Genomic DNA, 20265 nt, shown 5'->3' on the forward strand with positions numbered 1-20265 from the left:
GGGCTCGGTATCGACATGGATCTATGATCTTCTTGCCTTGGCTGCGATGGTAGTCAAAGTCCCTGACCGCTTGATTCTGGGTAGGCAGCCTAGTAACATAGTTATCCAACAACTCGAGGTCACTGCGCTTTGGGCATCTCTTGGGTGATTTTCGGTAAGGGGCTCAATCGCCATTTTGCCGATCAATGAAATGTATAGATACATACGGAATAGTAGATACGTTTATTCCTATCATGGCTGCCTGGCAGTTTCGAACGCGACCATATAAAACATTGCGCGGATGAAAATGGCGAACTGCAGATTTCAATGGGGCCGGGCAACAAGGCCACAAAAACTTCCATCAACATGTAACATCCAGACGACTATTATAGGACCATTAAATTTTCCTCATAACACAACTCATGTCACATTCGCCCTGGTTGCTTTTCTTCCCCTTTCCCCTTTTTTTTTTATTGTTTTTTCCCCCCCTTCCTGGCGGCTTAGCCCTTCGTTCTATACAGCGCATGCGTAACCATAACCAAAAAGAATTGTCATTGAATCATCAGCACAAAATCCGTAAGCTCGTCAAAGTCATAATCAGACTCGTTAGCCTATTTTCGACAGCGCCTTGGAACTGCGCGCCAAGCCAATACAGAACTCGCCCCAGTCATCGCCGCTGCTGGTGGTCAACACCTCCTCGGCGATTGCCTCTTCCAGTCGCTCTCCGTATCTCCGACGGAATTCGCTTTTCACCTGCTCCAGATGGCGCGGTTCCCAGTGCAATCGGACCAGTCGGGAAATCAACAATTCCGATCGCTCCTTGCCCGTCCGCGATTCGCGCAGCGCCTGGTGGAGCAGGAGCGCGTCGCGCATGGGTCGGTTGATCACTCCGTTGAGTATATGCGCAAGGGTTTCGCCCTGTTTCCATCGAGTTAACCATGATCCTATAACAAGGGCAAGATAAAAGAAAAGAACCACCAGGGGGATCACGCAGGTTACATACCACAAGATTCTGCGACTTGGAAATCATAGCGCGGGCGAAATTCCGGCCGTAGATCCGCTCATACAAGCGGAGCACCTCTCGCAAGTGAGAGTCGCTCCGGCGCACAATGATATAGATCATCGCGGTTTCGCCTCCATGCCGCGACACCAACGCCTTGTGCAGCTCTTGGACGTCTCGTTCGATTAACTCGCCATCGAGGGGCTCCCGTTCACTCTGCCGTGTGGCCTCGAGAGCCATCAACACGGCGGTTCGGAATTTGTCGGCCTTCAGTTCGGCCTTCATGCATTTCTCCAGGCTATCAAGGTACCGTGAGTCACGGAAGCATTCTTTGATCGCACGGATTTCACTGTTACTCCGGCCAAACAGCGACTCAATCAGCAGCTCGCGTCGGGAGGTACTCGACTGGTAGTAACAGTTGGCCCAGAACGCTTCGGATTCCCACCGGCCCAACGCAGTCGCATAGCACACCTTACCAAAGGTACTGTTGCCCAGCTTCAGACGAATATGCTTGGCCAGGTTGACGCTTTTGCCGTGCAATTTCACATGCTTCTTGTACTCCGACCGGAGGTCCAGGATCTCCTCGCTGGTCAAATGGGGCAGCACACGGATGAGGGTTTTGCTATCGATGCTGCGGGTATGCGACAAGGCATCCTGCATGGCCATGGCATCGGGTTCGGGGTCGTAGAATGACACTTTCTTGCGCGGTGTGCTGGGTTCGATCAGCATCACGGCTTGTTCTTGCGAACCAGGTCGCTCTGGGCGGACCCGACTCCTCTCGCGCTTGGAGCGATCACTTTTTGGCTCCTTCAGCTCCCTCTCGTCCTTGGATTTCTTCCTCCGATGCTTTCGTAGCCCGCTGGAGTCGGAGCCGCCATCGAGGGGCTCTAGGTCCGACACGTCTTCATCCCGCTTGGAGGGGATGACGATCGGAGACGGCATCGGGGAGATGCTCTGGTACGTCCCCTTGTACGGCTCCAGCATCGGGCTCGCTGGTCGGAGGCCGGGGTCAGGGCCTGCGACCGACAGATTGTTGCCCGAGGAGACGGAATGACTCTTCTGGCGCGTGCCCTTCCGGTCGCCGGGCGCGATTTCGACATACTGCTGTCCGCTGTCCGGGCGGCTGGTGGGGGTCTTGGAGAACTGCGGGTTGGCGGAGTATTTGATGTTTGCGTATTGCGACGGTTGACCCCTGTCTGTGTCGCCCGGTTTCGCGTACTGGGGTGCCGCAGTATACGACACCGGCTGCTTGGAGGCGCCCTTCGAGGTATATTGAACTTTCGGATCGACTTGCGCGTACTGGAAAGTAGGCGGGTTGGCGTACGGGGTCTGCGCCGTGGTGTCGCTTGATACGGCGCGTTTATGGGTCGGCGAACTGACCGTGGGGGCGTACGCATGAGCGCCTGACATCGAGACGGGACGACCGCCCCAGGATGGATACGGGTTTGACTGTGCTTCGAGGTTCGCGTACTGAGGCATCGGAAACGACGGCGCGGCAGTTGTCGCCGGCTGCGGAAACGCACCCGGCATGTATTGCTCGTCGGCTTGCGACGACGGTGGGACGAACCCTGGGCGCTCACACTCTGGGATCGGCGCCCAGTCTGGTTGCGCATGAAGGTATTGGCCGGGCGTTGCATATTTGAACGCGCCCGTTTTCGCGTAGCTGGGATGACCACCTAGCGCTTCCTCGCTGGAGCGTCCGGAGGTGGGCTCCTTTCCGGCGCGCCTGTCTCCATTCAGCGCGCCCGACATCATTGCACCGTTGACCTGAGAGGACGAGGTTCGGGGAGTAGCCATGTACCCATAGTAGTTGCGCTCGAGTTCCCCAGGAATATCGCCATAGGCCAGTCCCTCGTCGTCCGAATCCGAGTAGATATCATCCGGGGGAGCATCGTAGCGAACTGGGCGAACGTTGGGGGACCGCGCGGGGTCGTTGTGGTCGCGTAGATAAGTATAGTGGCTCACATCGGAGCCCGAGGGCAGATGGCTGGCGCTGGTGCGGTAACCACGGCTCCTTGATCGCGCTCGCAGGTATTCGTCTGCCGGTTCGGAAGATAGATACGGATTCCCCAGGGCCGACGCGCGCGAACTGGAGCGCTGTCGCGATCTGGAACGGCCACGCGACCGTGGGTCGTCGGGCTGGAGAGACATGGATGACAAGCGACAGGGACCAGCGATCGCGGCAAGGGACCAACCTAAAGCGAGATCAAGCTTAAAATTAGTGCTTTGCGACCGGTAGGGGCCAGCACGATGTCAGAAACACCGGGAGAAATCCAGACTAGCGAGAGTAGAATCACGGGGAGAGATGGATCGTTCCCCGCGGGATACTGTGTGCGCAATGGAAGAGGGAAATCACACAGAAATGAGGAGAGCGCGATCGAAGCGCCCGTCACCAGGCACACTCCACTACCTTTGAGTTTAGTTTGTTGTGGCCGAGGCTGATGGACAGAAACTGAGCTACCGTGACTAGTTCAGTAGGGATCATCGGGGGTTCGTATCGCAGTTCAGGTGAGATGGCAATCGACGGGTTTCATGGTGTGTCTCCTCGAACGTGACGGGAACAAGGGAAAGGAAAAGGGAAAAGAAAAAGCAAGGAAGATGCACCTCATGGCCATTCAGTTGTAGACGAGCTGTCGAATCGCCGTCCTGGACAGGAACGAATCAAGGCCGACCGCCCTTGGAGCCGCACAGAGCTCCTGCATCTGCTGAAGCTGACGGGCGGTTCCATCTCACGAATGACAGACCAAGTGAGAGTCACTAGTAGTAGTACCTTAGTAGTCAGTTCTCGTACTCGGACGAAACCTTCCCCACTTCCAATCAGCCGTTCTGCGATTCCCGGAGTTGCCGCGAGGTTCCCGTGTGTCATTGGTCCTCGGAGCGACCGACGGGCAGATCCATTCTGCAATCTTACTTTGTCGAGTCCATACAATGTCCACGGTCCTCCATAAATCCACAACATCAAAGATGATATCCTGATATAACGACAAAGCCAAAGAAGGTGATCGTTTACGATTCACTTTAGCTGCGGATCTGGTTATACTGACCAATTCATGGACGCTTCGCAAATAGTTATAAATATATATTTATCAGTAGCTATATGATATATATTATTGGGGTAACCCACAGCACGAATAATATGGTTAAGAAACTCTACATAGTATACTAGATTCTTTTAGATACTCAAAGGTAAGATAAACTCAAACATAATTGAATCTTGCTTTAAAGTTATAGCGAGATAATTTAGGAATATTATATCACTTCGGATCACGAATGGGTAGTCGTCAGGGGACAGCATCCACAATTTTCTGTCATATCAGAAAGAATGGACAAGCAGAAATATACGGTTGGTTCCACCAGAAGAGATATAGAAGACGGTAGCGGAAGATATCGGCACCTAGTTGTGGAAGGACATATCTATGAACCCCCCGGAATGACACTTAGGTAGGCAAAGTGATGTAGTTCTCGTGACTTTCTCCCAAATGGATATAGTCTACTCCGTAAACTCTCGACAAAGCCATATCAGCTGACTGGCCGATCGACTGGCGATGCTTGAACGGTTCAACATTGTCAGTATCTGTTGATGCGACCTCAAACAGCAACCACCCGCCGGCCTGGACCACTACATCCATTGGCCACATACTACACGACCTGACCAGTCGCTCTATGCTATGATACCGTACCGAAATGTGATATGACCAGACAACCTAGTATTTCTAAGAGTGGGCATTTAATATCCTCGGACTGAATGGATGTATACTAACTACTACAACAAGGACTCCTCGCACTAGGATTCAAGCATTTTCATAAGGACGGTAGCAGACATCATCGCTTCAATTTCACAGACGCAAAACTCAACTTAGCTTTTCTCGCAAGCGCAGACTGGAGCCCGGCACAAACTCGAGCCCCTCATTCAGGTTCCCCTTCCGGGCGAAGTGAATATCCTTACCATAGTGATCGCGCGGCTGCCAGGGACCGCGGTCTGCCGCGCGAGGCAGAGCACGGGCACCGGCATGAACATAGGTTGACTTGAGTTGCAGCAGGGGGCGGTCTTGGAAGTGCTGCGCATCTTGAGCCTTGACACGCGGGACAGCAGCGACGAGCTTGCGCGCCTCGAGCATCTGGAGAATGCGGGTGATGCACTGCGCGATGGCATCGGCACCCAGGGTCCACGAAGCGTTGGTATATCCGATCACGAAGGCCGCGTTGGGAAGGTCCTGCAACATCACGCCGTTCCACAGGTACTTGGAACCGATGTCGATCTTCTGCCGGTCAACACTGAGCGTGATGCCGCCGCCGATCTGCAGCTTTAGCCCGGTGGCTGTGACGATGATGTCCGCGTCCAGCGTCGTGCCCCCATTGAGGGCGATACCCGTCTTCGTGACGGTCTTGATGGTGTCGGTGCGGACGTCTGCCTTTCCACTGCGCAGGCAAGCAAAGAAGTCGCCATTCGGACAGACACACATTCGCTGGTCCCAGGGCTTGTAATGCGGCTTGAAATGAGGGTCGTAGGAGATATGACCGGGGAGTTCCTTTTCCAAGCCGCGCTTGAGGATCCAGGTCGCCAAGGAGGGGAAGCGCTGGCAGAAGAGGAAGAACATACGCTGCCTCAGGATCCAGATAGCTCGTTGTAATCCGTGATAAATGCCCGATGGTAGGAGGTATGATAGTCTGCTGTTGGCTTTGTGGTTGGGGACTGAGTACACATAGGTCGGACTACGCTGGAGCATCGTGATATGCGCCGCCTCATCGGCCATATTAGGGAGAAGCGTGATTGCGGTAGCGCCACTACCGATGATTACAACCTTCTTGTTCTTGTAGTCGAGGTCCTCGGGCCAGAATTGCGGGTGCACAACTTGGCCCTGGAAGTTATCCAGACCGGGGATCTTGGCCTGCAGCGGCTGCTTGTAGTCGTAGTAGCCGGTACCGAAAATCACGAAGCGCGCAGTTATGGTCTGGGGTACACCATCCGCGTCCACGGCCAGCGACCAGGTGTTGTTGGTGGTGCACCAGTCCGCTGAGGACACATGGTGCCGGAACAGGATATGCTTGTCGATACCGTACTTCTCGGCAGTGGTGTGCATGTATTCCTTGATCGCGGAGCCTTCTGCAATGGGGTTGTTGTGGTTCCAGGGATTGAACGCGAAGCCGAAGGTAAATAGGTCTGAGTCTGAGCGAATGCCGGGGTAGCGGAACAGGTCCCAGGTACCACCCAGGTCCTCGCGCGCTTCCAAGATCGCATAGCTGAAGTTGGGCAACTGCTCTTGGATGCGATAGGCAGCGTTGATGCCGGAGATGCCTGCGCCAACGATAATCACGTCAAAGCACAACTCTGGCTGTACCGATGTGTGGCTGTTCATGTTAAAATGAGTTGGAGAGTAGAAGTATGATGAGCATTAGATTCGGGGCACAACGTTTCTTAAAAAGAGCTCATACACCTCGGCCTCAACTCACGATGCATACGCCATAGTGCCAGGCCCGTGTGACCTCTTTCATGGGGTAGATCGATTCATCCTCGTCTGAAATGCCGGAGATATGCTATACTATGCCGAGTCGAGCGTGCCTAGTTGTATGACTTCAGTCCATTCTTTTGCCGCCCTCCATATGCAGCCGATGGAGTCTCCACATCCTCAGAACAACTCGGCATCACCCAAATCAAAGAGGAGCTAATGGTTTCGCAACCGATCTAGATCAATGAGATACATAGCACTACAAACCGGGGTCTTGGGGTAGCCGGTCGGTACTGCTCGGCAGTCGTCGGTTCTCTAAACCTAGACTAGATTTCGGCCTCCGCATCTAATCCTCTAGCTAGATAGCAAGGTGCATAATGCATAGAATATAGTGGCATTGGGTAATAAAATTAATTGATATTCACCTTGCACAATTTGTTAGCAATATGTCGTTTTGGTGCCCGGCTGACTGAGATCGTTGTCTCGTTAGAGGGCCCAACGGGTTATACGGCAATGTAGACTAGGGCTTTGGCAGTCATAGCAAGCCAGTTCTATTAGATGCTAGGGTATGGCACAAGGGGGAGTCCGCTGTGCCATCTACACTACGCCAATTCAGTACTCTTTGCTTATGATTTCTGTAGTCTTTTAGTAGCAAGAATTCTGTGATGAGCGCGTCTGCGTCTCTTGTGTCATTCACATACAAGATATGTACTCTATCAATCTATTTAATTATTCGGAACCTGGCGCTTCTCAATGAACTTCTTCTCGCCAAAAGCCTGCTTGACTCCGTCGACGGCAATAACGCGCTCGTACCACGCGACGGTGACCGGGCACCTAGAGCGCATCTCGGCATCAATACCCATGGAGAAGCCCCAAGCCAGCGCGGAGGCGAGGGTGATATCAGCCATGGTGATCTTGTCCTCGCTACACAGCCAGGTGCGGTCCTTCAGGTGGGAGTCGAGGAAGGCGAGCGAACGCTCCAGGCGCTCGAGGGCGTTGTTCTCCACCGCTTCGTCATAGGGCTTGGCCCCCCTCCGCCACAATGCCAGCTGGATGACATTCTCCATGACTTCACCGTGGGAAAAGCAAATCCACTGTCGGATGGTGACGCGCTCGACAAGAGTACTGCCCATCAACTGCTCGGCGGCTGGGCCACTCAGAGCGACATACTCCGCAATGGCATCCGTCTCGAACAGGTTGGTGCCGTCGGCGCCCTCGAAAGTGGGCACTTTGCCGTAGGGGAACTTGGCCAGGAATTCAGGCGTGCGGTTGGTCTCGCGCATGACGAAGTCCGGGAAGGTGAGCTCCAGGCCGTTGAGGTTGGCTGCCGCCTGGATCTGTTGGGGGTATGGATTAGCAGTTATCAGGAACAAGCGAGTAGGCCGCACGCACTCTCATAACCCGGGGGCTTGGAATGTAGGACCAGATCTTTCCGAATGGAGCCATTTTGTCTGAGAGGATATCGAGAGCGGTCGTATTCGTGGGGCGAATAATCATGCGATGATAACGGTTTATATATGTCTCTACTCTTCCTATTTGGGTTTATAATAGGCTCTGCTTGAGCGGCAAAAGTGGGGACGGTATCTTGATTTCTAATTATCACGACATGAGTTCGACTCAGCAACTGACCGGGCCTTATTCGCAGCTAGCCCCGCGCCCTAATTGAAGCCTATCCCGCAAGCCGAATCAACCGAGTGCCAGGCCCGCCGCCACGGTCAAACTACTTCCGGGTGGAATGAGTTTGGTGGTCTACAGTAGCATTGCAAAGTTTGTCCTAGGCTTCCTTCATACTGTTGCAACTATCTTAGACCGAGTAGCGTGTGATCAGGGGTTTGGTTTCCTGCACATGCACCTTGATGCAGTTTCACTTGACAGACCACAAGGGTTTCATTGTGATATCTCTAAGAATGTTATACCTGCGATGCTCTGAGACTCTGATTCCTGGTGGAAGAGAATTCATCCATTCTATGTGCTTCGTAGCTTCATGGTTCCCTTATTTCTGTGTTGATTCCTGAACTTGGTCGATCGGATGGTTGAGTTAATAGAATTATCACTCTGTCCTTTCGTGGGGACAGCAAGGAATAGTCATAACCCGTTGAGAGAAGGAGAGTAAGATGCGCTATTCATAGACCAAAGTCTCTTTACGAAAGCGGAAGACTCCATGACCAAATTTGATTTTGTCCTTGAACTATGCTTGATTTGATTGAGCGCTCTATTAACATCTATCAAAACAAGCAGAGAGAGTATCGGTTAGTTTGTATAGCGATAGATAGGATTGGGCATAACTAGAAATATGCGATGATTCGTTGATTGACGAAAAGACTACTAATAACAGTGACCTTTTACCTGAGGACAGGTTGAATTATCCTCGGTGACAGGAGCGAATATCAGGGTTAAAATACCGAAGTTCACTGCAAATTCAACACTATATACAAAAGCACATTGCAAGAAATCATAAACACCTAATCGTATACCCAGGTGAAATTGTATCCACCTCGCTCAACACCTAGATAGATGCATTTCGGCAAAACCCAAGCTGTTGATCCATAACATCTTCTAGGATAGCCTCAAATGGGCGCCATTTCATACCAAGCTCTCTCTCCGCTTTGGCTGTATTAACTGGGCTCACCACACTAGGCGCATCCTCGGTGATGACTGCCCCAGCATCTGGGTAGCGCTTTTGAATAAACCGTGCAATTTCGGGTACAGTCGTACTTCTCCCAGCCAGCAGATACTTCGAGCCATCCACTATTTTCTGATCGAGCGCTCGGATATGCGCTTCGGCGACATCCTGAACATGCACTGCAGTCAAAAATCCAGTCGGGGTGCCTGCCATGATAAATCCCCATAGAGCCCCGTTGGACCCTCTCTTGACCCCGTCGGCACATGTCTGCATCAGATTGCGGCCATACACAAATGCTGGATGCAGCGTCACTAAGGCGTACTTCGGCTTAGCTGTTTTCCAAAAGTCCCAAGTTGCCGCGTCGGAAAGCAGCTTGGAAGCCATATAGAGTGTCATGGGTGTTGCAGCCGGATTCGTAGGGTCCTCGAAGTTTCCATCTTCATCGACTGATAGATCCCAATCATTGTTTTCTAAATAGAAGAAAAAGAGTGTCAAGACGATACCGATCCGGAAATTAAAGAAAAGGATATTGTTTACCTTGGATTACTCCACCCTCTGGAACACCAGTCAATGGCACCAAAGCAGCCATGGATGAGGTAACGACGACCTTCCTGATACTTGGTACCTTGCTTGCCGCCTTCAGCAAGGCAGTAGTGCCTTTGACTGCTGGGGTGAAATAAGTTTCCTTGTCGGTGCCATGAGGAAGAGGGGATGCCAGATGGAGCACAAAGTCCACCCCGTCCAGCTTGTCGCCGAACGCCATTTCATCCGTAAGATCTGAAACGAACACAAATTCCACTTGACTTCCATACTTTGACAGTAAGGCCTGCAATTGAGGCGAGGGCCTACGAAGGCACACTCGTAGTCGATATCCAGCCTTTAGGGCTTCCACGGCAGTGGCGCTGCCAATAAAGCCAGAGGCCCCCGTTATGAAGATTAATCCCTGAGACATTTTGCTTCTTGTTACTTCCTTATTGTTGAATATAGATACTAAAGTCCTATGTGGTATCTTTTATACTTCATGCTTTCGAATTTGTCATCCGTCGTGTAGTTCAGACCTAGCCCTGGCGTCGGACAAATTCCCCCCACATACTGAACATAGGATAGTGTTTAGACTTTCATAATTTGCCGGGGCTTTTCGATCTATAGAGGCTCTAGGCTAAGCAATCGTTTGACCAACTTTTTTTCGTCTGGCCCTAGAAAAGCCGGCACTGTTCGGCGGCGGCTTCGGCTTTCGGCAGAGTGCTGACTGAGGTCAGTTAATCACTCGCGATCTTTGACGACATGCTTCCTCTCGGTATGTGTCGGATGTCGGGGCTGGATATAGACAGGCAGATATGCCCAATATTCATTAACCTAGTCCTTGTACCGAGCCCCTGAGCGCCCGATCGTATAACGATGACCCAGTTGTCTTCGGCAACTGTGTGAACCGTGTTAGCTCACCCTACCAAGAGTATTATCGTATCATCTTAGACCGCCATTGGTGTGTGATAGGCAAACTCCCTCCTCTTCGGGGCTGAGTACCCTTTCCAGTCTAGAGAGGTTCTACTAAGCTATCTGAGAGTCATCAAACTCAACCAAAATGTACACCACCTTGCCGTCCAGGCGTATGGCGTTCTAGACTTCCGACAGGATCCCCTGTTCTGCACCATATCCTTTGACTTGTAAAAACGTAAGAGATCCGTTCGGTTAATACATGGCATGGCCAATGCAAGGAGATGCCTTTCGTAGCGCAGACAGGTTAAATCGTCACCTTCCATAAACGTCGGTATCACGCCATCCCATTGAACGCGGCTTCGGCAATGACAGCCGGTGTTTATGAGCCTATGTTACACGTAGTGTATTGCGAATCCCAATCCCAATTCATAGACTATACACAATTATTATCCCACGTCATAAAGTGACCTCATAAAGTGGGCCCTGGAGGCAATATGCAACATGAGGTATTCATCTAAGCGGGGTTACCGTCGAACAGGGCCAGAGAGCCGAACGAACGGGGTAGAGCTGCCAGAATATCTGGGGAGATAGGGTATAAATTGCGAGTTTTTGCTTTGCTTTGAGAGCTACTACAGACGCTCAAGATTCTAAATCCTCTGAACAACAAGTATATTCCTCTCTACCATTATGGCTCCCTCTCTCTCCACCGAGACCGCAGTCTCTTCGGGAAAAGGCCCTAGACTAGTACCTATGAAACTCAGCGGTGCTCTGGATGCTTTCGAGTCATTTGATGTCACGCCAGTCATTGGACGCGAATATCCCAACGCAAGCCTGAAGGACTTCCTGTGTGCTCCAAACTCCGATGCATTGCTCCGAGATCTTGCTATTACCAGTGGGTCCTCTTCTCTGGATGATCAATCGAGACTAATAACCTTGTTCTAGTTTCTCAGCGAGGAGTGGTCTTCTTCCGCAAGCAGGATGGCCTCACAGACAAGATGCAAAAGGAACTAGCTCAGCGACTTGGTGAGCTCTCGGGAAAGCCGAAGACCTCCGGACTCCATATCCACCCGGTTGCCAACTCCCGCCGGGAGATAAGTGTCAAGGACGATGAAATCAGCGTGATCAACTCCACGGAGGGCAAGAAGCTGTACAAATCCCGTGTGATCCGCCACCAAACCGCCAGAAAGGAGTGGCACAGCGACATTACTTTCGAGCCCGTTCCGAGCGACTATACCATCTTGCGGTTGACCGTTCTCCCCAGGACTGGCGGCGGTAAGCATTGATCCTCCTTCTCTGATGATCTTACCAAGCTCATGCACAAGTCCAGATACTCTGTGGGCTTCCGGATACGAACTATATGACCGCCTCTCACCACCGTACCAGAAATTCCTGGAAGGGTTGGATGTCACGTTTTCGCAGCCTCAATTCAACCAATTTGCGAAGGATAGCGGCTTTGAGATTTTCAAGGGCCCACGTGGTGCTCCTGAGAATGTCGGCGAAGAACTACGTGCGGTCCACCCGCTGATCCGCACCAACCCTGTGACAGGATGGAAGAGTGTCTTCGCTGTCGGCACCCATGTGGAGAAGATTAACGGACTGAGTGACGAGGAGAGCAAGCATCTCACCGACTGGTTTGTGAATTTGATCATGGAGAATCATGATCTGCAAGTGCGCCACCGTTGGGGAAACCCCAATGACCTCGGTATGTCTCCCAGTACTTATGTTGCGAGCTACTGATCGCTGACATCTTTGATAGCAATCTGGGATAACCGATCCACATATCACGCAGCAACCTGGGACTATGAAGATATTGGTCCACGAGCTGGTCACCGCGCTGTCAGCCTGGGCGAAGTGCCGTTTTATGACCCAGCGAGCACTGGAAGACGGGAAGCGTTGGAGAAAGAAGCACTGGAGAAAGGAGAATAAAGCAAGCACTGCCTGTCATCTACAATCAACATCATTGCCAATCATGGCCTGTGATAGGCTACTTGGGCAAATGCAACGAGTATATGGACGGGTATTTTGTTTCATATCATGCCGCGTTTCTGCACAATTCTTTTCATCGAGTCCGAGTACCATTGTGCTTGACTTCTATTTTCTATGATTCAAAGTAGTGTACGTAACCTGAGCCGTTGTAATATCCAAAGGCTTGATACTATGTAGAAATTTGATCTTGGATATGAAGAAACAACAAGTGATCTGTCGTAATATCAGACACTAGGCAACGTTATACGTTCCATCTGATGCCTCAGACCGTCTAACAGCCACAGTAGCGGAGTTTGGCCCGCTCTATGTATCTTTGAAAAATGGCTTTTCACCAAATAAATCTTGCCTAAGAATCATATCAGACCCGTATAGTAGTCAAAAGTCCCACGGAGTTTACTTCAGAACCAAGTGTGACTCGTCTAAACCGCGAGTTACTCACACTTTGGGGTTTACGGCCCAGCAGATCCCCAGGTCACCTATTGACCCCGATGAGGTCGCGCGAGAGCTGATAGACTTTCGTGATAAATTATAATCAGAATAGATAAACTAACAAGAAGGGGTCGGTATAACCAGGATCGGCTGGGTTTCAGAGGAATCGGGTAAGAGCCGATCGACACTCTATTAGGGCTATTCCTCTGAAATAAAGGGCTACAGATCGTATGCGAAAAAGTAAGGAATAACAAAAACTGCGGGGCCCCGCATTCTATTACATCTCTCTTCCTGTGGTCTAGCTTGGATCGAATGCATCGTGCCGTGATTCTATGGATTGCACTGCCACTCCGCGATGACGTCCAGGAGCCATCGACTGCCTTCTTTTTGTTTGTGCCGACAGCCGATCACCATGATTTCCCGGCGTAGTGTTCCCCAGCTGCAAACATTAGTACTGTATTGACCCCCACAAGGTACGCACCCCATTGCCGGAGATCGGCGCGTGTTTGTATAAATCCTTAGCTTCGAGTATATTCGTGCACACCTCCGTCGAAGTAAAACACGGCCATCATTATGACTACTCAGCTCGCCCATCGGCCGCGTCCCCATAGTCGCACGGCTCGCGCTATTGCTATATCCTACCTCATCTCCGGTATAGTAATTCCTTTCATCCCGCCGGCGCTCGAAAGCTTGCGTCAGAAGAGCTCAGACCTCCCAGACAGCAACAAGTGAGTACGCTGGTGGCATCCCGCATACATGCACAACACGTCGTGCGGTGTGACCCATGACCCTAATGCGATATAGACCTCATCCCCCTCTCTGCTTCCATGCACGCTAGGGAAGATCTCATCTTCTTGACGGGCATGCATACAACATCAACTATGTCAATGCTATTTTGATTTTTCTTGGTTGGCAGTGTCTCATTGAATACAGTTGGTTTATTACAGAGGGGACATGCGGGCCTTGTAACTAGTACCAAGGGAGGAGCTAGTGACTGGACGTCTCACTGTGTAGACCAGAAACCAACTTAATACACGTTGTCTATCCGAGGAACAGAACGACTGCTTGATTTAGGGGAGAAATCTGTGCATTCTATAGATAGCCAGTCAAAAACGTAAACAGAAAGAATGTGATGAGGATATTCAACAGGCTTTCTACAACCAGGGTCCACGAGGCAGAGCGTTGCCTATACATGAATGAAACAATTGTGCTCCTAGTTAGACACCTTCTCGCTCAATGTGTATCAGAGTTGACCATGGCATCAATCTTCGCGCGAGCGCTTTGGAAGACCCCCATTTGCTCATTTGTACGGTCCACATGAGGCACGTCGACGCCCTTCTGCACCGCCGCCCGCTTGCCGATCTCATCGACCCATCTCTTGACAGCCGGAAACTCTGAGAGATCAATCTCCAGCAGCGCAGGGCCTCGACGGACCCAGGTATAGCTGGCGATATCAGCAATGGTATACTTTGAGCCGGCAAGATAGGGGCTTTCCGTCAGACGGGATTCCAGGACCGAGTAAAGACGCTTGGTCTCGTCCATGAATCTCTTGATCGCGTGGTCGGAGCGGACATTGGCAACCAGTCGGAAATGGTTTGCCTGGCCTATCGGAAGGACAATCACATAAGCCCGAGAAACTATTGCCATGTTTTCAACATACCCTGCATGGGACCAATGCCACCGATCTGGAACATCAGCCAGGACACCTGCTCAATGTACTCAGGAGTGCCAGGTGCATAGCTGATCTTGCGTTCCGTGTCGTATTTGTCGGCAAGATACAGCATAATTGAGCCACTCTCGAAAACGCGCTGTGAGCCGTCGGTAAGTGCCGGGATACGGCCATTGGGGTTAATCTTCAAGAACCACCTATGTTTTGATCAACGTTAGCAGGACGGCGTCTGAGATGCGGATGTCGAGGACAACCGTACTCCTCCTTCTGCACACCGGCTCCAATATCAATTGGTTTAATCTTGTAGTGTAGGCCAAGCTCTTCCAGGGTGATGGACGCCTTGATGCCATTTGCAGTGGACCAGGTGTATAGTGTGATGTCGGACGACATCGTGGTGGAGGTGCTGATTGTAGATGAGAAAATGCAGAGTCACGATGTGGTTATGAGCTAGCTATCGTGGAGAGTATGACAAAGCATCACCAGGGAGAGCAGGAGAGATAATATGGCCCGCGACGTGACGTTGAGCTTTGTATGTACAGTACATGTTTGCTGTTTCATCTTCGGGGAACAATGGGTCAGTTACATTTCCTCCTCCAGTCATGAATGATGTCATTCCCAAGGCCGAGGCCGAACCTGATCCTTCCCCGGGAAGTTTGAAGTGTGATTCGTCATAGACTCTTACATTTGTTCCTGGCTGTTGATGCGGGGGTCAACTATCTTCCTGGATGGCGACGATGCCCCATTTTTGCGGGGTTTGGGTGCCGAGCTCTGCCGTTCGGTCGGCGCAGCTGTGCCGAAAGCTTAGCGAAGTGGGCCCAAAATGGGTATACCCTCCAAGTAAACATAGCACAATGGCTGAGGAAGCAACCCAGGCTGCTGTTGTGAGCCAAATCGAGAGGGCATCTCTTCTACTCGGTCAAGATCAGGGATGGGATCTGTTTCACACCTATATCGATATCGTATGCCAACACCAACACTTCCCTGGTCTCGTACAAAATCACTTTCCGTGACCCGTCTTCACTACTGGAAATCAGATATAGAGATAACTAGTACAGCAATACAGTCCACCATATCCGTAGAATAATTGGAAGAGGATGACGAGGATATATTCGGGCAGTTTGCATAGTGGACAATTGGGAGACACTTCATCAAGGGCAAGTTTATTCTCGGTAGTCGGCAACTTTACGAACAGCCTAAGCGCCTCTAAGGGATACATGGAGGTTAAGACGATTCCAACGGACCCACTGCCTCCAGACAGCTTCCCCAGATTTCTGAGGAATTACCCCGCCCCTTCCTCTGGATTGGTAGCATTTGATAAAGCACATGGGCCTGGAAATCATTCCCATCGCCTCCTACTGCTAAACGAACTCCGAGCCTGTAGAGCCAAAAGCGAGTAGGTGTCGGTGCTGACAGATACGGATAACAACCTCGTTTTCTATACGCGAGAAACATGCATACCAGAGACAAAGAATCTAAGGATGTTGATGAATTCATCGAAGATATTGATAGCGCCCAGGCTGAGCACGGAGCTGCAACCTCAACAGATTCCAGAAATGTCGAAGAGTTTACAGAGAAAGAACAGAGGAAGATCATTCACAAGGTCGACCGTCGCCTTGTGACGGGGCTGGGGCTTCTCATGGGCATGTGTCTTATGGATAGGACGAATCTTGGCTCAGCTTCCATTGCTGGGTATACACCCTTTATTTGCTATTCTTCCTTAGAGCATATAATCGACTGACCGAGGATGAATCTACAGAATGTCGGAAGACCTTGGTCTGGAGAGCGGCCCGAAATATGTACAGTAGGTCTTATTCGCTCTGTGGCCGTATACTGATAGTACCGCAGTCCCTTGTGCTTTTGATATTTTTCGTACCTTATGTGCTGGTGCAGCTGCCCGTCAATGCCATTGCACAAAATCTCAGCCCTAGACACTTCTCTAGTGGTGTCACGTTGTGCTGGGGTGTACTGATGGTGGTAAGATGGCAGACACGTTTCTCCTCCGTCGCTAACTGCAAAAGGGCGCGGCCTTCGTCGACGAATGGTGGCATCTCATGATTATTCGGGCCTTACTCGGGGCCTTTGAATCGAGTCTGTATGCATCACTCCTTCCTTTGCTATCCGCTTGGTACACCCGATACGACGTGCATAAGCGATTCTCAATCAGCTATTTTATAAGCTGTCTCGTATCTGCCCTCGGACCAGTTCTGGCGTGTGGCTTCATGCAGATGGATGGATTGAGTGGGCTTGCCGGCTGGAGATACATCTTTTTAATGGAAGGCGTCCTCAATTTCCTTGCTGCCATCATCGGCTGGCTATTGCTGGTTGAGTATCCCCAGGGCTCTCACAAATGCTGGATGTTTTTGACAGAGAAAGAGGAGGCATTCATCATCCGCCACATCAATGCTGACCGAGCAGATGCCGCCGAACAGATCCAGTTTGACCTTCGTGACTTCCTACGTCCCGCCAAAGACTGGAAAGTCTTTACCTACCCTATGATGTTTTTGTCAGTTATTTCCCTTCTATACCATACTCGACCAGTTTCACTACTAACTGTCTACTCAACAGACTATCAACCTGCGTTTCCTACTCCATCGCATTTTTCCTACCTATCATTCTAGTATCCAAACTAAAATTCGGGGTAACCGCCGCACAAGCACTATCCACACCCCCATACATCGTAGCCGGGATCTGGATGCACATCACCGCCTGGTCCGGCGACAGATACCACATCCGCGGCCCTCTCGTTCTATCCAACTGTCTTCTGTCGACCGTCGGTCTGGCGCTTCTGGGCTGGGTCGCGTCCCCCGGGGTGCAATACTTCGGGGCCATTCTTGTCACCTCCGGTAGCAACGCAAATGTCCCCACGAACCTGGCCTGGCAGGCCAACAATATCCGCGGGAAATGGAAGCGCTCGTTCTGCAACGCCTTGCTCATCATGGGTGGTGGCATTGGCGGCATCGTCGGGTCTTTGGTATTTCGTTCGCAGGATGCGCCGACGTATCGGCCTGGCATTATAGCGTCGATTGTGTAAGTGCTTGCTGCTGTAGCATCCTTGATGCTTTTTTCGTTTGAGATACTAACTCTTGGGATCGTGGTGCAGGGCCAGTGTTATCACTATGCTTATTTCGGTCGTTTTGATGCTAAGGATGCGTGCGCTTAATAGGAAGGCTGCCACTGGGGGTATCGTTTTGGAAGAGCTAGCTGGGTTCAAATACACGCTGTGAAACAAGGAGACGAAGGGTGGGCTTTTCTAATATTTGTTTGTCGGCATGAAAGCACCTTGGTGTCTGGAGGCGATGGCCGTGAAAGTTATCTACTCCTGCCTTTGCTCAATTCGAAGAAGGGCGTCGCCGAGTCATGTATGGTATACATGAAGCTAGAGCATTCCGATGAAAAGGTTAACTGTGTTTATGAATAAAACTACATATTCAAATATTTTCCTTGTTTGAGGGCTGTGGATATTCTGTGAGCATGCACCTAAGATCAAGCAACCGGGTAACAGAAGCAACCATGCAGTGCATTCACGATGAAGTATTCTTTTGTAAAGCCACACCGCACAAGAGAGGTGATTAATAGCGGCCCCATGTCCCACAGGCCGGTTATAAAGGTAAGATAGGGAAATTATAACAACCTAACGGATATGCAGCTTGTGAGCTTCCATCATCATCATAGGAAAGACAAAAATGCTCGGGAGATCATTCAATTCATAGTTACATTCATGCCCAGATAGCATTGACAGCCTATAGAGGCAATCAACCTAGGGTATGACCAAGATGCCTGATCCCTTAGCCTACTTGAATCTTGACATGGTCCTCGCTCATAGCCTATAAGCGCCCAATGAAGCAATGTAATTCTTGCCTCAGCCATTCAGAGTAACTGTGTCATCCGCCGACGCACTTACACCGATCAAGCTTAACGCACTGGCCAAAGCCCTAGTGGTAGGTATGTTATGAACATCGTTCCCATTGGTTCGGTGGGGATGAGCCGGCACATTGTTTTCGGCGACTGGGTGTGCCGTCCACTGCCGGCATACTCTGTCTTCACATCTCTGTGTAGATTACTTTCGGCCGACATTGTCGAATAGCCCGCGGCCAGTACGACCATGAGCCTAGATTCGTTCTTCCCAGGCTTTTTAACTCGTTTCCTCCTGCCTCCCACTTTACCTCCATCGCGGTCTATCGATCAATATAGCCTATCCTCCCATGTTGCACCAGGTCGCCTCGGTCGTTCACAAAACCCAACAGGGTACTGACCAGAAAGAGATGCCACCGGCCGAAATCCCAGAACCTATTGAGAGATCGAAACACGATGTCGGTTGGCGAAAGGTCGTCCGGAACTTTACGCCATCGTGAGTCGCAGCAGACAATGTTGGAGAGTCAGAGACTAACTGTGACACAAGCTGGTTCTCTGTTAATATGGGAACAGGAATCGTGTCGATCCTCCTCAACACTCTGCCGTACAATGGTCAGTGGCTTTACTACATCTCCATCATCGTTTTTATCTTGAATGTGGCATATTTCATTGTCTTTCTGGCCATTACTCTCCTCCGCTACATCTTGTATCCGGAGATTTTCGAGGTGATGGTCACTCATCCAGTCCAATCACTCTTCCTCGGTACGTTCCCAATGGGGCTTGCCACCATCATTAATATGTTTTGCTTTGTCTGTGTACCGCCATGGGGTGATGGCGCAGCCTATTTTATATGCGGCGTGTGGGTTTTCGACGCGGTGGTATCGGTCGTGGTTGCTATCGGAATCCCGTTTCTCCTGTATTGGTCTCTCTCCCTTATTATATTTGCGTCTCTGCTAACGCCAATTCACAGAACAGCGAGGAACAATGGGCTCGATCTGTCCTCCATGACTGCTGCTTGGCTTCTGCCAATTGTCTCGTGTGTGGTTGCGGCGGCGTCCGGCTCCATCGTTGCAGATATCCTGCCCGACGCACAATTCGCCCTTGGGATCATCCTGGCCAGCTATATCCTTTGGGGAATCGGCGTTCCCCTCGCGATGATGGTCATCTGTATATATTTGCAGCGACTGATGTTTCACAAGCTTCCACCAAAAGGAATGCTAGTAAGCGTGTTTCTTCCCCTTGGTCCCCTGGGACAGGGCAGTTATGGGTAAATGTGGCCCGACACTGAGTTTTACCCACCTTTTCTCTTCTGATGAAACTTCATAGTATCCAAAGGCTGGGGAGAAGTGCGCAAACAATCTTTCCAAAGACGGGTACCCTGAGTGCCTCCACTGGCGAAATCTTCTATAGCGTCGGGTTTTTGATCGGAATATTACTCTGGGCGTTTGGCGTCGTTTGGCTCTCCTTTGCAGTCGCAACCCTGGTCAAGACGAGGAAATTCCCTTTCAACATGGGATGGTGGGCCTTGACCTTCCCGCTGGGAGTTTTTACCACTTCGACCTGTAGCATCGGCCAGGAGCTGCCGTCGCGCTTTTTTTCCGTTTTGGGGACGGTGAGCACCTTCTCCCTCACCATATCAATGATCCATACTGACGAACGTCAGGTATTGTCCGTCGCGGTTGTGATTCTGTGGCTGCTGGTTAGTTACTACACTTCCCGCGGCATCATTCGAGGTGATGTTTTCGTTGCACCTTGTCTTGAGAATCTCCGAAGAGGTAAAGCATAAAGTCGAGTCTGGTGAAGATTATTGGTGGGGGGAGAGGTCTCCAGTCAATCTTTGTGT

General features: G+C 51.0%; 8 protein-coding genes across 8 annotated transcripts; 3 read left to right on the forward strand and 5 right to left on the reverse strand.

The window, feature by feature from the left end:
• Positions 1-394: 394 nt before the first annotated feature.
• Positions 395-3438, reverse strand: anxc4 (annexin ANXC4). The gene is made up of 3 exons (XM_032080200.1): positions 3338-3438; positions 983-3174; positions 395-897 (listed from the first exon to the last, which is right to left on the reverse strand). The coding sequence occupies exons 2-3, from the start codon at positions 3128-3130 to the stop codon at positions 586-588; spliced, it is 2460 nt and encodes an 819-aa protein (XP_031945114.1). The 5' UTR covers positions 3131-3174; positions 3338-3438; the 3' UTR covers positions 395-585.
• A 1392-nt stretch (positions 3439-4830) lies between these two features.
• BDV37DRAFT_297453 (flavin-containing monooxygenase) lies at positions 4831-6444 on the reverse strand (the record flags this gene model as incomplete). The annotated part of the gene is made up of 2 exons (XM_032090332.1): positions 4831-6312; positions 6442-6444. The coding sequence occupies 2 exons, from the start codon at positions 6442-6444 to the stop codon at positions 4831-4833; spliced, it is 1485 nt and encodes a 494-aa protein (XP_031945115.1).
• A 707-nt stretch (positions 6445-7151) lies between these two features.
• On the reverse strand, positions 7152-7872 carry BDV37DRAFT_268939 (glutathione S-transferase family protein; the record flags this gene model as incomplete). The annotated part of the gene is made up of 2 exons (XM_032084267.1): positions 7152-7763; positions 7819-7872. The coding sequence occupies 2 exons, from the start codon at positions 7870-7872 to the stop codon at positions 7152-7154; spliced, it is 666 nt and encodes a 221-aa protein (XP_031945116.1).
• Positions 7873-8932: 1060 nt separating this feature from the next.
• BDV37DRAFT_279583 (NAD(P)-binding protein) lies at positions 8933-10001 on the reverse strand (the record flags this gene model as incomplete). Its single annotated transcript, XM_032086363.1, has 2 exons — positions 8933-9519; positions 9587-10001. The coding sequence occupies 2 exons, from the start codon at positions 9999-10001 to the stop codon at positions 8933-8935; spliced, it is 1002 nt and encodes a 333-aa protein (XP_031945117.1).
• Positions 10002-11122: 1121 nt separating this feature from the next.
• On the forward strand, positions 11123-12605 carry BDV37DRAFT_297456 (TauD/TfdA dioxygenase family protein). Its single transcript, XM_032090333.1, has 4 exons — positions 11123-11378; positions 11429-11758; positions 11814-12188; positions 12243-12605. Exons 1-4 carry the CDS (start codon positions 11174-11176, stop codon positions 12410-12412), a joined length of 1080 nt encoding a protein of 359 aa, XP_031945118.1. The 5' UTR covers positions 11123-11173; the 3' UTR covers positions 12413-12605.
• A 1527-nt stretch (positions 12606-14132) lies between these two features.
• BDV37DRAFT_297460 (glutathione S-transferase family protein) lies at positions 14133-15070 on the reverse strand (the record flags this gene model as incomplete). Its single annotated transcript, XM_032090334.1, has 3 exons — positions 14830-15070; positions 14562-14767; positions 14133-14505 (listed from the first exon to the last, which is right to left on the reverse strand). Exons 1-3 carry the CDS (start codon positions 14958-14960, stop codon positions 14135-14137), a joined length of 708 nt encoding a protein of 235 aa, XP_031945119.1. The 5' UTR covers positions 14961-15070.
• Positions 15071-16020: 950 nt separating this feature from the next.
• On the forward strand, positions 16021-17794 carry BDV37DRAFT_279586 (major facilitator superfamily domain-containing protein; the record flags this gene model as incomplete). Its single annotated transcript, XM_032086364.1, has 6 exons — positions 16021-16259; positions 16327-16366; positions 16416-16544; positions 16589-17073; positions 17136-17597; positions 17671-17794. The coding sequence occupies 6 exons, from the start codon at positions 16021-16023 to the stop codon at positions 17792-17794; spliced, it is 1479 nt and encodes a 492-aa protein (XP_031945120.1).
• Positions 17795-18832: 1038 nt separating this feature from the next.
• BDV37DRAFT_297462 (TDT family transporter) lies at positions 18833-20208 on the forward strand (the record flags this gene model as incomplete). Its single annotated transcript, XM_032090335.1, has 5 exons — positions 18833-18918; positions 18970-19338; positions 19393-19689; positions 19749-20034; positions 20086-20208. The coding sequence occupies 5 exons, from the start codon at positions 18833-18835 to the stop codon at positions 20206-20208; spliced, it is 1161 nt and encodes a 386-aa protein (XP_031945121.1).
• Between the last annotated feature and the right edge of the window lie 57 nt (positions 20209-20265).

The sequence above is a fragment of the Aspergillus pseudonomiae genome (genome assembly GCF_009193645.1).
Source record: "Aspergillus pseudonomiae strain CBS 119388 unplaced genomic scaffold BDV37scaffold_9, whole genome shotgun sequence".
Classification (NCBI taxonomy): Eukaryota; Fungi; Ascomycota; class Eurotiomycetes; order Eurotiales; family Aspergillaceae; genus Aspergillus; species Aspergillus pseudonomiae.